At 34.6% G+C, this 16,862-nt stretch overlaps 1 protein-coding gene across 1 annotated transcript in view; it reads right to left on the reverse strand.

The window, feature by feature from the left end:
• si (sucrase-isomaltase (alpha-glucosidase)) overlaps positions 1-16,862 on the reverse strand; it is a 37,748-nt gene that overhangs the window by 17,084 nt on the left and 3,802 nt on the right. The window contains exons 8-27 of the mRNA XM_041269933.1: positions 15,865-16,036; positions 15,567-15,666; positions 15,215-15,327; positions 14,759-14,884; positions 13,935-14,066; positions 12,435-12,551; positions 11,927-12,040; positions 11,759-11,843; positions 11,368-11,485; positions 10,103-10,229; positions 9,672-9,788; positions 8,768-8,922; positions 8,577-8,661; positions 6,959-7,015; positions 5,638-5,762; positions 4,229-4,317; positions 3,712-3,761; positions 2,653-2,826; positions 1,546-1,698; positions 725-931 (exon numbers count right to left, since the gene is read on the reverse strand). Of these exons, the coding sequence (XP_041125867.1) occupies positions 725-931; positions 1,546-1,698; positions 2,653-2,826; positions 3,712-3,761; positions 4,229-4,317; positions 5,638-5,762; positions 6,959-7,015; positions 8,577-8,661; positions 8,768-8,922; positions 9,672-9,788; positions 10,103-10,229; positions 11,368-11,485; positions 11,759-11,843; positions 11,927-12,040; positions 12,435-12,551; positions 13,935-14,066; positions 14,759-14,884; positions 15,215-15,327; positions 15,567-15,666; positions 15,865-16,036 (2,416 nt within the window). The remainder of the gene's footprint in view (positions 1-724; positions 932-1,545; positions 1,699-2,652; positions 2,827-3,711; positions 3,762-4,228; positions 4,318-5,637; positions 5,763-6,958; positions 7,016-8,576; positions 8,662-8,767; positions 8,923-9,671; positions 9,789-10,102; positions 10,230-11,367; positions 11,486-11,758; positions 11,844-11,926; positions 12,041-12,434; positions 12,552-13,934; positions 14,067-14,758; positions 14,885-15,214; positions 15,328-15,566; positions 15,667-15,864; positions 16,037-16,862) is intronic.

Consider the following 16,862-nt stretch of genomic DNA (forward strand, 5'->3'; position numbering starts at 1 on the left):
ATATCTGTCTAAAAAGTTTGTTGCAGTACCATGCTTTCCTGATGAATGTACGTATTTATCATGCTTTAGTAGACTTTACTATGTTTTTACCACTGTATTCTGCAGTAAACTATCAAAAGGGATGTCTGGACACATATGTTTGATGAATGTCACGCATTCTGAATAACCTTCTTGGCAAAACTTAAACACAATGCAGATAATCTAACCCTGAACTTTGTATATAACAAGTCATAAAATAATTTGCTATCATGAATTCAGTAAATTGATCACATTATATTTTATGGCTTACTCCATTACTGATTTTTCGCAATTATTACTATATAAAAAGCGTTTTAAGAGAATACATTTCAAAATATCCTGTGGTTATCATGGGTAGTACAGTATATCCTATTTTGTAGAATACATTTTATTCGTTAATCATGCATAGAGGCCCATGAATGCAGTTATTCCTTTGGTTTCAATTATAATTCATAGGCCTGTGCCTGAGTATAAGTATCACCACGGTTTGAGCTGAATGCAAACGCAAAGTTGTTTGCATTACTTTACAACAGCATGGCTCCATTATTAAAACCAAGACAAAGACTTCTATATAGTAGGTCAAAGTGACTTTTAAATTGAAAGTCACCTGACCTAATCCAGCACTATAAAATGAACACTGCTCCTAGGTCTGCTCTCTGGTAAGAGAACAAAGCTGAAAAAAACCAAACCCAAACATGACAAATACCTTAAACTGTAGAATGTAGTTGTCCAGGTACTTCACATCCACCTGAAGTGTTTCTATGGTAGGAGACTGATTTGTATATCGTACTGGGTAAGCAGTATTCTTTTTAATTTGAAAAGAAAGTCCCTCTGGAGTGTTAGTAACTGGATTAGTGATGTAACCATAGTCACGTGGATAAAAACACCAGGGCACACCAGGATTGTTTGCAGCCTGGGGAACGAATGCAACAAAATAAAATTAACTCATTTGAAAAAAAAAAAAAAAAAAAAAACCTTCTATCACTTGATAAAATGACCTAAGGTGAAATGCACACTCCTTAAAAACGGATTTGTTTTACACAGCAAAACTAGTGCAATAGTATTATTACACTGCTTCATTGGCCAATCAAACTAAGCCGTCAATGCTCTAGTTCCCAAGTTCCATTAGTAATAAAGTAATCACTATTTTATAAAAAATACTTGAATGAATTATGCATTTCCTACTCATGCTGAATCTTAAAGCTACATGTAGCATAAATAATCACAATCATGAGTAGTGTCATTAGCCTCTATTATGTGGTTATTATTATGATATTATGTTATCCATTATGAAAAGCAGTAGGACAACCAGCAGAGTTGGCGATTCACAAGGTAGACTTGGGTAGTTCGTGAATTTTGCTGTATGGTGCTCGTGTTGTGTTTGTAAACTATAACATTAAATGAGTCTTGAAGTGCAGATACAGCCACTATCGCCTGAGTCAAACAGACCAGCTCTCTAAAACAGTGTTGCACAACTCAAATTGCATTTAGATGAAAAGCAATGAATACAAAAAATGACTTGCGTACCTTCCAGATACAACCGCGAGCTTCACAAGCAGCCTGGTTGCTATTGTCTTCAGGGTGGCAGTCAAATCTTTCAATTTCAGGGTAAACATCATTATTCCATTCCACCAAATAACTCTGCCCGAGTTGAAGCTGAAGACCTGTTACATGAAGAAGCTGCGAAAACGCAAACAGAGGTCTTTGTTGACGCGATCAATACCAGAGTATTCCATTACATTAATCCTGTAAAATAAATTCTGTTTTTACACTTCCAAGCCACTTAGCAGCTTTTGATTACCTATTGTGACAGTTATTTGCAGGGGTGACTCAAAGGGGCAAGTGCTGTAAAAACAATAGAGAACCTGTGACTGAAACAATGAAAACCCCACATGGTGGGAGTGGATAGTGCATAGGCTGGCTTAGCCACACCAATACTGTAGAGTTGTTTGACAGACTCAACCGTACATAATTTGAGATGCAAAACCTGTCTGTATAAATATAAGGTGTCTGTGAGCTGCTCAGAGAGATGTGCCCCTGAGAAGACCCCCAAGCCCCTCACAGCGCCATCGCAGGGGGTCATGCTCACGTGAATCCCTGTACAGGTAAAAAGGCTGGTTATTCTAATGACTTATGCTAGTGGCTCCATTATGTGCCTAATGTTAACGGGTTCTTTATACATGTAACTTGGAACCAATAAATGTTCAATTCCATTTAGTTTTTAATCATGAGTCATTTGAGTATTGATTATATTTCAAATCAGTAATCCTCGATAATGATAATAAAATCAATGAAACCACAACCTTATACTGTTATCTACTACCTGATAACATACATCACATAACCATTACATAATCTCTGTACTATACTTTTTTTTGCATGTTATCTTCGGTTAAACTGTGCTTTAACAAACTCAGAACATAGACTAATAAACCCTCTCTGGAAAAGTTGCACTGCAATGAATCAAACTGGGCTTTAATAACAGTTTTTAATGAAACTACCCTATAAACAGTCCTTGAAGTTTTATGAATACTTAATCTTCCTTATACTGAGAGGCTAATGTAAGAAACGTGGCATGTTATACAACTGTCAATGGCCTTCAGCTACATACCAAAGTATAACAAAGTGTATTACCTTCTTGTCAGTGTTGTACTGAAAATTCTCAAAAGGCACTGCTGTAACACTGGAATTGTGTGTCACAGTGATAGCAGACGGAGCTGCAGGTACTCCAAGGACCTTAATTTCTTCAAACATCAAGTTGTTTGGGTCTACATAGCCATTTTTCAATACCTTCATAGTCAAAAGGCCCTTGGAAGAAAATATTTAAACTGTTAATCTATATACATTCAATACCTGATTTTACATTAACCATGGGTTTCTTGTCAGTCTTTAATATAGTGTTATACTCTGGAGTGGTTTTGGAAACAGTGTGGGGATGAAATGTCAGAAATACAAATGCAGCAGTAAGTGGCATGGCAATCTGAATGTTTCTAAAAGAGAGCCTCCTAGGTGATAAGCATACACAGTAATGTATGTCCTGTCAATGTTAAAGAACAACTTTGATCTAGCACAAAGCTAAATACTTAAAAAGGGGGGGGGGGGGGGGGGGGTCTGCCTTTGAAAATGATGGATATTCCCTTGTCAAAGAGAACGTTGTTGCAAATACTCCTGCATTTTTCATGAAGCAAAGATTTTTTTAAGACAAAAGATGATAGGAAATTGCAGACTCAAGGCTTCAGTATATATATAAAAAAAAAGCTTTGGTGGGCGTGTTCCGGATTGGAAAATTTGTGTCAGCTAATTTACACACATGTTTTATTCAAAGGATAAAGGCATAGGTTTACTATCCATATCAAGTCCATGCTGTGCACCGTTATCTGTTGGTTACTGTACTGCAATGCACAAATCTCAGTTTCAGGGAAGCAGCAGAAATCAAAGCTATGGTTTGCTTATAAAGAATTGCAATGACTTTTCATTCATATATCCATGACTGGTCATATGGAATTGGGCAAGTTACATTATGTTTAAAAAAAAAAAACTGTTTGGAAACGCTTTGTAAAAAATGTATTTCCAACCAATAACATCTATTCACAAATCCAAATCATGCACATCCATAGCCCAATGGACCATAGTTAATTAGAAGACAAGTTGACATGCTGTCTTATTTAATTTATACACACAAGGAATACTTACTGAAACAACTAAGAACTGATAATGAATGTAAACTCCATTTTCTGCTGAATCTGAAAACAATATTGAAAAAAAGCTGGTACCATTCCATATTGGTATGTCATGATATTACATAGGTGGTATAATATGGATAGTTATTATGTGTAAGTGTCATATATCTATAGAGTATGGTTGCATATATAATTGGATAAAACTATATATATAATATATATTATATATTATATATATATATACATATATGCATGTTTTAATTTAAAGCTCAGCTAGGATAATAACAATAACAGCAAAAAAAAAAAGTTTGTAACGCTTTCATTTATGAAGAGATTATTTTGATTGAATGCTAACTTAATTTCACCAATTAACCTTAAAAACTAAGTGCTTAAAAGACATAAGTAATAGATAGCATAGGCATTTTTTATAGGAAGATTAAAGTTATATAGGGCATGTTTTGTTTAGTTTTTCTCACCAAAAAATCACCCATCTTTTAGTAGATGTTAATTATCATAGCAACACCGCATACCTCTTGCTTCTCCATCATCCCAGAACAGCTCCCCACCAGCATTACCGTTGTCATCCAGAGCTATAATCAGTCCCATAGGATTCTTACGACTGCAAACCAGACAAGAAGGTAATGCAACCCTTAATTTTGAACATTAATCATTTAACTTAAAAAAAAAAAATAATTAATTGAGCATGTTAGGAAATCTATAGGCATAACTTGTTATTTTATATTTATAATTATTATTTATTATTATATTATTATTATTATTAGTAACTGTAGTATCAGAAGCATCAAATATTAATGAATAATGTATTTATTTATTTACTTCTTTACTTCAGCCCATTTATTGATTGGTATGCTGTATGTGCGTGTGTGTGTGTGTGTGTGTGTGTGTGTGTGTGTGTGTGTGTGTCTACCTGAGAATCTACAGTGTGATTGAGTGTTTCGAGATATGCGGTTGCCATTTGTTTGTCCTCCTCATCGTATTTAAATAGACAGCTACTTTATTTAACTGTATGCAATTGATCAGTGCAGGATATTTCAATATAGGTAGTACCTAGCGAGTGTTGCAACCTGTATAACACATGGTCACTCATCCACAGACGATGGTTTGTCTTTTTCTTCTATCTGGCGTTACCTATTTTGTTTTAATTAGTAATTTAAAGAAAGGCTTTATTTTACCATTCCACAATGAAAAAGAAGAAAGAGGTTTTCAGTCTGGTTTATATTAAGGTTGCTAAAAAAAAGAAGACACATCCTTGTGGATTAATTATAGCACCCAAGGGGCGGACTGATTGAATTCTGCAGAAGCTACTGTTTTTGCTAGGTTGTAGGAGTTATTCATTGGGACAACAGAAACCTACATAATGTGATTGGAGATGTTGTAAATTTAACGGACAGGAATTAAATATAATGATTTTTTTTTTTTTTTTTTTTTTTTAATATGAAAAATACCAATAAATCTGTTCTTGGAAAAAAAGCATAGGCGTAAGATTTTGGAATTTAGCTGTAAAATGTCCCTTGGCTTCTTTATCAGCCTTCCATTCACTTTGCTAGATCTAATTTTACATTCTAATCCCTTCTGAACGTTTATCATTGTAACATGGTCATTTTGGTTAAAGAAGTTACAATTTGAAAGCTGCCATCCCATACAGAACGCACATGTGCTAGACCTGTGGGGTCTGTTTTACATTACAATAGGAAGTGTAGTAAGTTATATCCGGCCTGGCAAGCCATCAATATAAATATCATCTTATAGTTTATTAAGACCCTAACCTTGATGTGGAACAGCCACCTGAAACTCTTTGTATGAAAAAGTATATCAAATATAAATTAACTTTGCTTAACTATTGATTAAGACAAAGATATACTGCATAGTATAGAGTGATGTGCAAGATAAAAGCTAATCTTCACCAACTCAAGGTTACCTGTATACTGTGGTAACGGCAGGTTGTTGTATTGGAAAGACATGACCACCTCTGAGATGAAGTCCCAGTTTATCAGCAGGAAGATACAGATCGATATGTTGTTTGCGGGAATTAATTCTAACCTCCTGGTTTGGGGGAGAAAAAATAAATAAATCAAAACAAGAACTCGGAGTAAAGAGTTGGATTTGCATTTTCCAGAAAGTTGGACACAAAATTGGAAGACACATCTGCCATAACAGTCAGTGTTTAAATACTTGACATGCCTAATCTGCTTACCATTTCTTTATTAAAATTATAATGTATAATTCCATTGGGGACATTGGGGTGGAAATATGGAGTCAATACTGTACCATTACAATATTTCCAGTCTAGATTATGGAAACTATTGCCAACCAACTACCAGTCCTTTATCAGAGCCTTTCAGTTGACTTGCCTGTTGTGACTAAAACTGACAAGCAAGAATGACACAGCTCTGTTAAATTGCAAAATGGATGCATTTGAAATAAAATAATAATTTTTTATTCTGTAATTTTGCTGTTGCTGTTCAATCCGTGTGACTTTTACAAACCCTATAAATGATCCGCAGCACTGAGTGGAACATATGAGCGCACATATCAGTTTGAACTACCAAAGAACCCACCTTCACCTGTATGTACAGTTCGTAAAGAAATGCAAAAAGGGCTTGGGGACGTTATACTGCCGAAACATGAATTCCACTCCAAATTAATTTGAAACCTCAAAGGAGCTGTTTGACAGGGCTGTGAAGGAATTACACGACTCTTTCCTCAGCTCCTTGTATATATTCAATGTGGCTATTGAAAGCCTTGGATAATTCGCAAACAATTACAGGTTCTGTCATACTTTGATGGAGGCTGACATTTGTGGTTGTGATTGCGTCTTTCTCTGAGCATCCTTTTATGTTGTCGTTTGATCCAATCTACCATCATTTGCCTCTGATTTAAGGAGTTGTGTTTTAACTTAGGTCCTATTCAAAGTGAATACCAATGCAAAAAAATAGGCATGTTAATGTTAATCTCTACATGTCGTTTGCTGCGATTTCTATTTCTGCATATTTGTGAAAATACCATGACGAATCTGACCTTGATAAATCTGTTTCCATTTTTGAGAATTTAAAAAACAATAATCTGCTATAATACTGGGTTTGAGTGTGTCAGAGCATTTAATGTGAACTCACATTGAAACACACACTATTATTTAATTGGATCTCACATGAGATGGAATAACAGTTATGAGATTTTGAGGTTTCAATACAATTGAATTGAAGGTCAGTACAATATATTTCAGTTTAGTATAAACCTACCGTTTCATAGTCATACCACACTGCATCGGGTATATATGCTTTCACTGTGCTTACACCCTGGGAAATAAGGAGAAACTGACTGTTACTGTCATACAAGTGATACCAACAAAAAGAGAAACTTAGTAAACAGCAACCAATGACGTTACTGTAAGGAGACACCTGGACTTCAGGCAGTAGGAGATGTGTTTAAAGCAGTCTTCTTTATTTCTGAATGTACACGTGTGCTTAAACGTCTGGTGTGCAATCACTTTACACTGCACGGGGGGAACGGAGTCAGCAACTAACACTGAGAAAAGGTGGATGCTCAGACTGGCTGTAAACTGGGACTCCATTAAATTATTAAGCAGGAGCCCTTGCTCTGTCTCCTGAACCGTGTCAAGACTAAAACATTTTCCTTTTCAAAGTCTCAGGTGGGACCAGATCACACAAATCGGTTGTGCGTTTGTTTTACAGGTTTCGTTGGGTGCACAAGATTATATTCTTCTAAAGATTTTGTCTCTAAACTACACTCCTTCTGAATTCTGAATTAATTTTATTTATATATATATATATATATATATATATATATATATATATTATATATATATATAGATTAATATATAGATATATATATATATATATATATATTTTAGTATTTAAATGACCACTAAGGCCTAAATTAGGAACTAATTAGGTGAATTTCAATGAGGATTGCTTTGCAAGATCCTGTTAGAGAAACTGGATCTTGGCAAGATGTCCCTAGCTAGTCTTGTTGGAAAAGATCAAGGTTTACCGTTCTCTGATCTTTGATTAGATCATGGATTTAGCAGCTCAGCTACAATATCAAGGGAAAGGTCTTGCATTTTTTGTTGACTTCACCTTACTCTTTGCAGTTAGGCATTAATTATCAGCAGAAGCAACTAATTAACATAAATGGACTTTGGCCTTTCCTGTAGATATATGCAGATGCATTTGCTTTAATAGCGGTAGACCAGGATAAGCATGCACACACCTACTCTGGAAATTTTATTTGATCTAATATTTCATCAAACTTCAGAGCTTATTACTCAACATGTGCCTTCATGTATTTTCATTTAAACAGTGTATGGGTGACATGTAATAGGGTGGTGGTGGGGTGGGGGGTCAGGGGACAGTTTTAAAACAAATTATATACTGTGCAGTTGGACAGGGGGTTTTATTCTGGTGAGAATGTGTATAGTAATTAGTCAACAATTCAATGGCCAGTCAAAATAGAAAAAAGTATGATAGTCATTAACTGTCTGGTTAATGGAAGACGGGAAAGAGTTAAAAGGGGTCAAGAGAATTTTACTCAGTGTCGAAATGACCTAGGAAGTGAACGTACTGTATGACATACGAACAGAAATATAGGCATGCAAACAAGCTTTCTGCAGCCTAGTATGGTACCATTTATAGGAACTATATGTTTGATATGATATAATTTTGATGCTTCTTTCAAAATTACACATGGGAGATTGACATATGAAAATGCACTAAAGGTATAGTTTATTGAATCATTTCATTGTCTAATATGACTTGAAATATCCATTCTCTGACTAACAAACATAATAATAATAATAATAATAATAATAATAATAATAATAATCTCTGCTCAACGTACAGGGTCCAGGACTGGTGTAATGAGAAGACCAGGTCCCCAAAGGAATTGACGGTCAATGTTCCATGTGGCAGGATCTGAATAAAACCTGCATAGAAGAATATATCACATGAATGATACACCTTAGAATCTAATAAGGTCTTAATAAAAAATAAAAAAAACTATTCCTCTTGTCAGTATAAGAAGGAACTTACTCATGCAGCACTGGCCGTATCACAGTGTCCCCGCTGATGTGAGCTTGATGGAAAAGGGTGTAGAGGTACGGTAACAGGGTATATCGAATATTCAGGTAGTGTTTGGCAGTCTTCACTAAAAGGGAGTTTGCACCAAAATAAGCAGGATCCTGAGGCTAAAACCGGTAACAAAAAAATACCCAAGATTAATAACAACTATTTCTATGTTTGAATCACATATGTATAGTGATACACTGTTTTACGGTTTAACTAGATCCTGAGATATATCAAGGTTTGCAATTTAAATTTAGCATTATTTTTAACTCATTAGGACTATTTACAGCTTTAAAACTATGATACATGGCACAATTCTAAATTTACATTTGCAGCATCAAAATACAGTTATTTAAAACATTAAAAGAAGATGACAATGTATACATCCTAGCAGTGTACAAGTCCCTTCATTGTATTCTTTTGTTTTTCAAAGTAAGCAAAATGTAGATTTGGTCCTAATTTAATATTTAAACAGCAGAGGTTTTACGATCTGCCACTGTTTTGATCAACAGAATAGACATTGCTGTCTAATTAAATATACTCTTTAGGTACTTGATTTCAAGCTTTCACAAAAAAACGGAGAACAGTTCCTAAGATTGAACAGATTACACTCCCAGAAGCATGCTGACAGCTAATATATTATATTATATCTGTAAACCAGCAATAGCTTTTGAAGGGCCATTTCTGTATGTCTCACTGCTGTTGTTGTTTCTTAATATTGTCGTCATTGGTTTTGAATTATTCAGATGTGTTTTAGGTTGATTGAAATACAGTAAATCTCTTACACATCCCCCCCAGTATTATACACAATATTTATGCTTATCAGGAATCTCAGTGTCAGTGCTATTCATTTTTCAATCTGGAAACTCACTTTATATCCTTGAGCATTGTGATTCCTAGAAAATGTATAAAATGCCCCAACTTGCATCCATCGTGTGCAGAGCTCCTCTGTGGTGTCATCAAAGAAACCGCATATATCTGCTCCAATCTGGAACAAACAAATGGTATACAATAATGGCATGTATAATTGTTTAAAACAGAAAACAATATTACAGAATATCAGATTCTATTTAATGTAATCAATATAATATAGGAGCTGCCTTGGAAATCCACAAACATTAACACCGGGATATCTGACATACATACATATTGGAGAGTTTAACTAAATAAAACTAGAATTCAGCCATTGTTTGGTTATTTTCATGGGCAGCTTTTTATTTCTTTCAAATCAGCCTTTAATTGAACGTTGATGGTGAATTACCACTGACTAATTTGTTTAGCTTAATGGAATGAAACACTTACGTAAGGTATTCCAAAAAGGCTGAACTCAAGCATTCCTGGAATTGCCCACTTGATATCATTCCAATTGGCAGCATTGTCTCCGAGCCAATGCCCTGAGAACTTTCCTGAAGGACTAGGTCGTTTGGACCTTGAATAATGGTTACCACGGAGAAACAGGAAGTCCTTTTTGCACGAAGAGCTCTCTGTATTTAAAAAAAAAAAAAAAAAAAAAATATATATATATATATATATATATATATATATATAATATATAACTATATATTATATATATATAATTATATTATTATATATATATAATTATATATAAATTATTAATATTATAATATATACAATTATATATATATATATAGATATATATATATATTATATATATATATATATATATAAGATTTTTATAATTTATGCGAATTCCAGTTTTTCATTTCTCTTTTGCCTCCTGAGGGATAGAACAGCTTAGTTACACCCTCCTGCTGCACATGCATGTCTTTTTGCAGGTTTTAAGGGGGGGGACGGGACGGGACAAACCATCAGTAAGTTCTGCTTTAAAAGGTGTGCACTGCAGACTAAAGAACAGAAGAGAAGCACACTATTAAATCCCTCCTTGTACAATCCTAATAATAATAATAATAAATAAAGAGAAAATTGGAGGGATGGAAGTAAGGCGATGTTTAGCGATTTTACGAATGTATTATATTATCTGTACCTGGAACTCCTGGCAGAATACCAAGCAGAACTGGAGGTAGAGGGTATTTACAGTATAATTGTAAATCTCGAAAAACTACTCACTTCTAAATCTTTTGTAGTCATCTTTGTATTACTTTAGTATAAATACATGTTAATTTGGATTCATATGTTGTTTTTTTCTGACTTTATGTGAACGAAAAGACACACATTTGCCCATTTTCCCATTGGAAATAGTGATATTTTGAAATATCACTGTCCTGGTCACAAAAGCAAAGTTTGTGGGGAATAATAGCCATTTTCTATACTTCTGAGGCATAAGCAATTAGGAAATAACACTTACTACCCAGGAACAAAAACTGTGTTACATAGTGTTATTTGATTATCTTTTATCATTTCATTCTGTCTGTGGATCTGACAGCTATTTGTGCTTTTTGCACTGAAGGACATGGGTATGAGTAAATAGGTAAAAGGAAATAGGAACTTTTCAGTATTGTCATGTTTCTGTGTACCCTGATGCTGCAAGGTTACTGTGCACGAGTCTACTCAATGAACTAACAGTTAATGTTAAAATAAGGTCTTACTCCTCAGTGGACAGTGTCATTGCATAGCCATACAGACTGTGGACATCATACTGGGCTCCCCAGGTTTGCTTTGCATCCATGCACAGGGTCTTTGAATACATGAGGCTATCAAGAATGCCTTAAACAAACACATATTAGAAAGATTATCATGTTCGTTAAATAAAGAATGTATGTCAAAATGCAATTTAATTAATACCATATGCATTGTACTGTTTGCTAAGACAATCATCACAGCAAACTTTACAAAGCAGAAAATGTTTCCTCATAAATAAATGCACTGCTAGGTTTGATGTTTAACAGCAGAGCAGTAAATTAAATACGTATTAAAATAAACTCAGACCCAACCAACAATATTGACACAAATAAGCTGCGCTCATGCACTACAACTTACTGGGGGTAAAGGGAGGGTAATTTAAATCATTGACGGCACACCCCTTGGCAGATCCTTTCTTGAAATTTGAGACTTCATTCATGTCCTATTAAATACAAAACAAAAATCATACTTATATACAATTACAGTACAACAAATCCAACATGAGAAGAGGAAGCTAAAACTTACAATCCAGAGCCCATCATATTTCAGTTCGCTGAATAGCTTTGCACATTCTTCAACCCACCATGTACTGCATACAGGATTGGTAAAGTCAGGGAAAACAGTTTCACCAGGCCAAACCTATAAAACAAGGTACATGTAAACAGCTCATCGGATTCTCCTAGCAAAAGGTAACGAGGAAAATGCTGTTATACATATGCAGTACAATAAGCAACAAGTTCATCACAGTAAATTTGCACAGTAAGCAAAGGATTTATTTATTTTAATGTATTTCAAATTCTAAATATTTTAATTTTGTACCATTTTCTTTTAGTACATGGGCATTTTTGGACTATTAACTTTTAAATTTTTAAAGTAATGTTCTAATAAAAAAGATCTATGTCCACACTTAAATAGATATTTACAATGTCAATGTTTAGCACAATATGTTACTAATTAAAGTACACAACAAAATGAAATGTTCTAGTGGGCCTAGTGGTACATTGTTCTGCAAAATTCAAATGATTTAAATTACCTCTCCAATTAATGGAGTCCTTCCATCAGCTTCATAAACCCATACCCCCATTTTATTGCCCAATTCGTATGTATGATATTGGCCAGAGATTCTGGCAGATGTGGCAACTGCTGGGTCCTGTAAAAAACAAAGCAAACAAAAAGAAAAAAAAGAAGCAGTTAGTGTTTAAAGTTGTGCTGTATAGTATATGAGGTACACAGCAGCTGATCAGTTCATCTACCTTACGTTGTGACTTGTAGATTTTAATTTTAAGTTAGGCAAGATGTTCTGTACTCTATAAACTGTATTTCTTCTAGACGTTAAATAGTTAAATATCTAAAATGTCAACATGTTTTTAGTGTGTATTCATTGAGAATCAGTGTCTGCCTGGGGGGGTGTAGGGGGCAAAAGTCATGTGATCCCAGAAGTCATGTGATTGCTCTGCTGGGCGATGCGATACTAAGGCGTAGTTTCGAGAGTCCGAACAAAACTGGAGAATCTGATTTGACGAAACCATTCCACCTTCATGACATGGAACGAGTTCTGCTTGTTCGGTTGAACAGTCTGCTCGAGGAGTTCCAGGTACAGCTAGACTAACAGAATTTAAACATTTTATTTATCATCATGTAATCCAAGAAACTACAGAACTATACTGCAAAAGTCTACCAGAAGCTAACAGTACGTTATTTCATGTTGGATTTTGAAATGTCACATTTTTCAACTTTTCTCAGTTTTTCTTAAGTATGGAAAACTACAAAGTGGCATGTAATTCAATGTGTTAACGTAGCATTATTCAGTAGACTTCATTCGACTATGAAGCAAAATTATTTAATTACATAGGGAGATGCAAAACTTGTGGCCATAGCTGTATTGCTAATTCACTGTATTTTATAGGTAAAATACAACTGTACATGCAATTACAGGCAAAATATAAATGTGGCTTCAACTTACGATGGTCTCTACTGTATAGCAAGATTTTTTAAATATATATTTGACCCACAATATTAATGTTATAGTTTATTCCATATGATATAAATACTGCTTGGAACTTTCTGTCTGAAAACAAAAATCACCACCATGCACAAACACATCCCCAAATCGCTGTCAGCCGTGATTCTAGAACACATATGGAGCTAAACGATTTTGCGAAAAGGCTAAAATCTGTTCCATTTACACCGAGCCAGCTGAATGTGTTCGAGACTGTCCGCCTCACGAAATTCCGCCTTAACTAATGGGTTGGTAAAAATTCAGTATTTAAAACAATGACATGCGTTTTGGGATATTAATTGGTAAAATGTGTTCATAGAATGATGTTTTCACTTAGGAATTGTAACAAATGCATTTGTGCTGAGATGCAGATGTGTGTTTTTTTTTTATACTACTTTACAGTCTTGCACCAGGGCCCAGTAATTACCCTAGCTCCGGCACTGTATCATTTCAGTTACGAATTACACAAAACACCTAAATCTAACACTGAAATGGTAAACTCACAACAAGAAGAAGATGTGTCCATGTACTTACTAATAGAATTATATATTTTTGTCCATGGTTATGTAAATCGATAGCAAATTCTGGAAGTCCACGGAAGTTCTGTAAGTCATACGTGAAGATCTTCTTGTCCTCCATGTAATCAACATCAGTGTACTGTATGTCCTGAAAAAAATATAATGTAAGTTTTTATTGGTCAGCCATGTTAACTAGAACATCCACTCTACTGCCTTTGTATTCGAATCTGGGTTACATTTTTGCAAAACATGTGCTTCCAATCCAATGACGTGCTGCAATAGGGTTTGACAATCATGACATTTTCAATCATCTATTATGGGCTAAAAATTATCACAATAGGCAACATTATCCAAAGCAGTGCTTTAACGACCATTAATTCTGACTTGCTCAACACAGTTCTTTCGTGATAAATAATCAAGACCAAACACATTGTTGATAATATCGTGATAATCAATTCATTTTCCACCCCTATGATGCAATGTGTCCTGTCACAGCCTTCAGAGTCATAGGACAAATACCGTAATGGGTGCTTTGATACAACTGAAATCCATTTCAATATGTATCTTATTTACCGGAGAACTGGGTGGATGAAGTGAACTTGTAAATGTCAAGGTGACTGTTGTGTACGTCCCTTATATGTTTAAGTACTGGAGAAAGTGCTATATTTTATATTTTATATTATATATTTTTCAATGTCATACTCTCAGATTAGAATAAAGTATTAGAACTACCAATGTCTACCAACATAGCACTGATTGAAGTCAATATATAGTGCATATAAATAGCACATTTTATATTGGTAAAAAATACACACACACACACACACACACACTCCTTACGTATGGAAGGCCTATTTGTCTGTTTCGTTCCACAGTTGCCTTAAGTTCATCGATGGACCCATAATCCCAGCGACACAGCTGGAATCCAAGTGACCAGTAGGAGGGCATTGCAGGTCTTCCAATAAGCTAAATGAATATAGAAACAGTAGACACTCGTGTGAAAATGTTAGACCACATTTTGCTTTAATTAGACATCTTAAACAACCTAAAAAGTCTCTTGCATTTTACCATGTTGCTCCTTTTCTCTTACTTTTTTTTAAATATAATTGCATGTGTAGCCTATTAAAGTCATCAATTAAATTAGACAATCACCAATTTGCCCATTTGACATTTTCCAAAATTTACAGTTACAGCGGTTCGATTACATATGCACAACAGATCAAACCAACAGAAGCTGTGCAGCACATTTGTTCAGATATATCTGACAAGGTTTCTTAAGCAGTTAACTTTACCCACCTCCAAGTATTCTTTAACAACAGCTTCAGGAGAATTTCCTAAGAAGATGTAGAAGTCCAAAATCCCACCGATTGTTCTGTAAGTTATGGCTGGTGTTGGCTGAAGTGTCACCTCTGTGCATAATAAAAAAAAAAAATGATGACATATTGTAAAGGTGCACATAATGAGTAGTTATGTAATAATATCTCATATTGATTTAAAAAGACATTAGCATTAATTCCCGAAAAATTGCATGCTTACTCATAAAACTGCCACTTATTTTAAAGTGTTATCTTAAATAATATAAAACCTAGTACCCAGACCTTCTACCAACAATAACATGATATTTAAGAAGATCTATGCATATTCCTACCCATAGCATTACTGTTCAGTAAGAATACACCAAGTGACATTCCACTTTCATCTTCCAGGCACAAGAAGAAGGTTTGATGGCCGTATAAGTTGTGTGTTCCCTGAAAGGAAAGGATTCATTTAGTACAGTATACTGCTGTCTGCACTACCCCAAAAAGCAGCACCCACTTAACTAAGAGGCAAGCTATTTCGTTACTCCAGAGCTCTCCGTGTGAGTGCTTGAACTGTCTTATATAGCACCTGTATAATTACAGATTATACTTTACAGATTTAATGATGAACATGAGATAAACTCTTACTCCATTGGGGAATGCATCTCTGGTAAACATGGGCCAGGTTCTCCAATTAGTGCTGTGCTGAAAATTCTGATGCACATGTTCCCCAAGTCCATAAATATTGTGACTTGGTAATCTTGCAGTCAGCTGTAAATACTGATCAGCAAACAGAATCGGCCCCATAGTAGTGTCGAATCTGTGAGGGAAAAAGCGGTTTCGTTATCTGGGAAATACAAAACATGGATGGGTGGTAAAAACCTTCATATTTTACAGGCAAACCACATCTCAAAATGCATTGATTGTCCAGATATGAAGGTGTGCAACATGTATCATAAGTCAGGCTCATGTAATACAGTATTTTGATTAAAATATTATTTTGATTTAAAGCATTACTAGGGTTAACCTTTTGAGGTGTAACAACTTTCTTTCAAGATAAGAAATGTGTTATGCTAACTTTTGTATTGCTAAGAAATTACTGTACATGACATATTTTGATGGATTGTGTGACCCTTTTACTCGATTTGTTATTATACTTTTTTTTGTATGATTTTGTTTTTATCATGTACATTTTAAATCACATTAACCCATTCAGTTCAGTATTTTCTATTAAACTCACTCAAACGCCACCTCTGATGGTATCAAAGCCAAGGATTTGTCATGACAATAGTATAAAGATTAGTATAAAGTGAAGAGTATTGACTACACTGTACGAGAACAGCATATAAAATGAGTACTTTGGAGTAATTACACGTTGCATTCTACAAAGCTGCTTTTGCATGCAATTTGGTCATGGTAAATCAGAAGATTTCAAAGTGCCGTGATAATGTTGAGACTTTGAGCTAGTAATACTTCTAAAAATTAATATGTAAGCACTTTATTAACACATGCTGTGCTATATTTTTTCTATGGTTAATCTTGACTCAATCTTTGAGTGGTTGCAGGATTTAGAAATAATTTAAGAAACTGTACACTGAATGACAAACATGTTGACAAAAAGTATTTTTTTTCAATGTCTTCAATGT

Source organism: Polyodon spathula, chromosome 14, assembly GCF_017654505.1.
Source record: "Polyodon spathula isolate WHYD16114869_AA chromosome 14, ASM1765450v1, whole genome shotgun sequence".
NCBI classification, from domain to species: Eukaryota; Metazoa; Chordata; class Actinopteri; order Acipenseriformes; family Polyodontidae; genus Polyodon; species Polyodon spathula.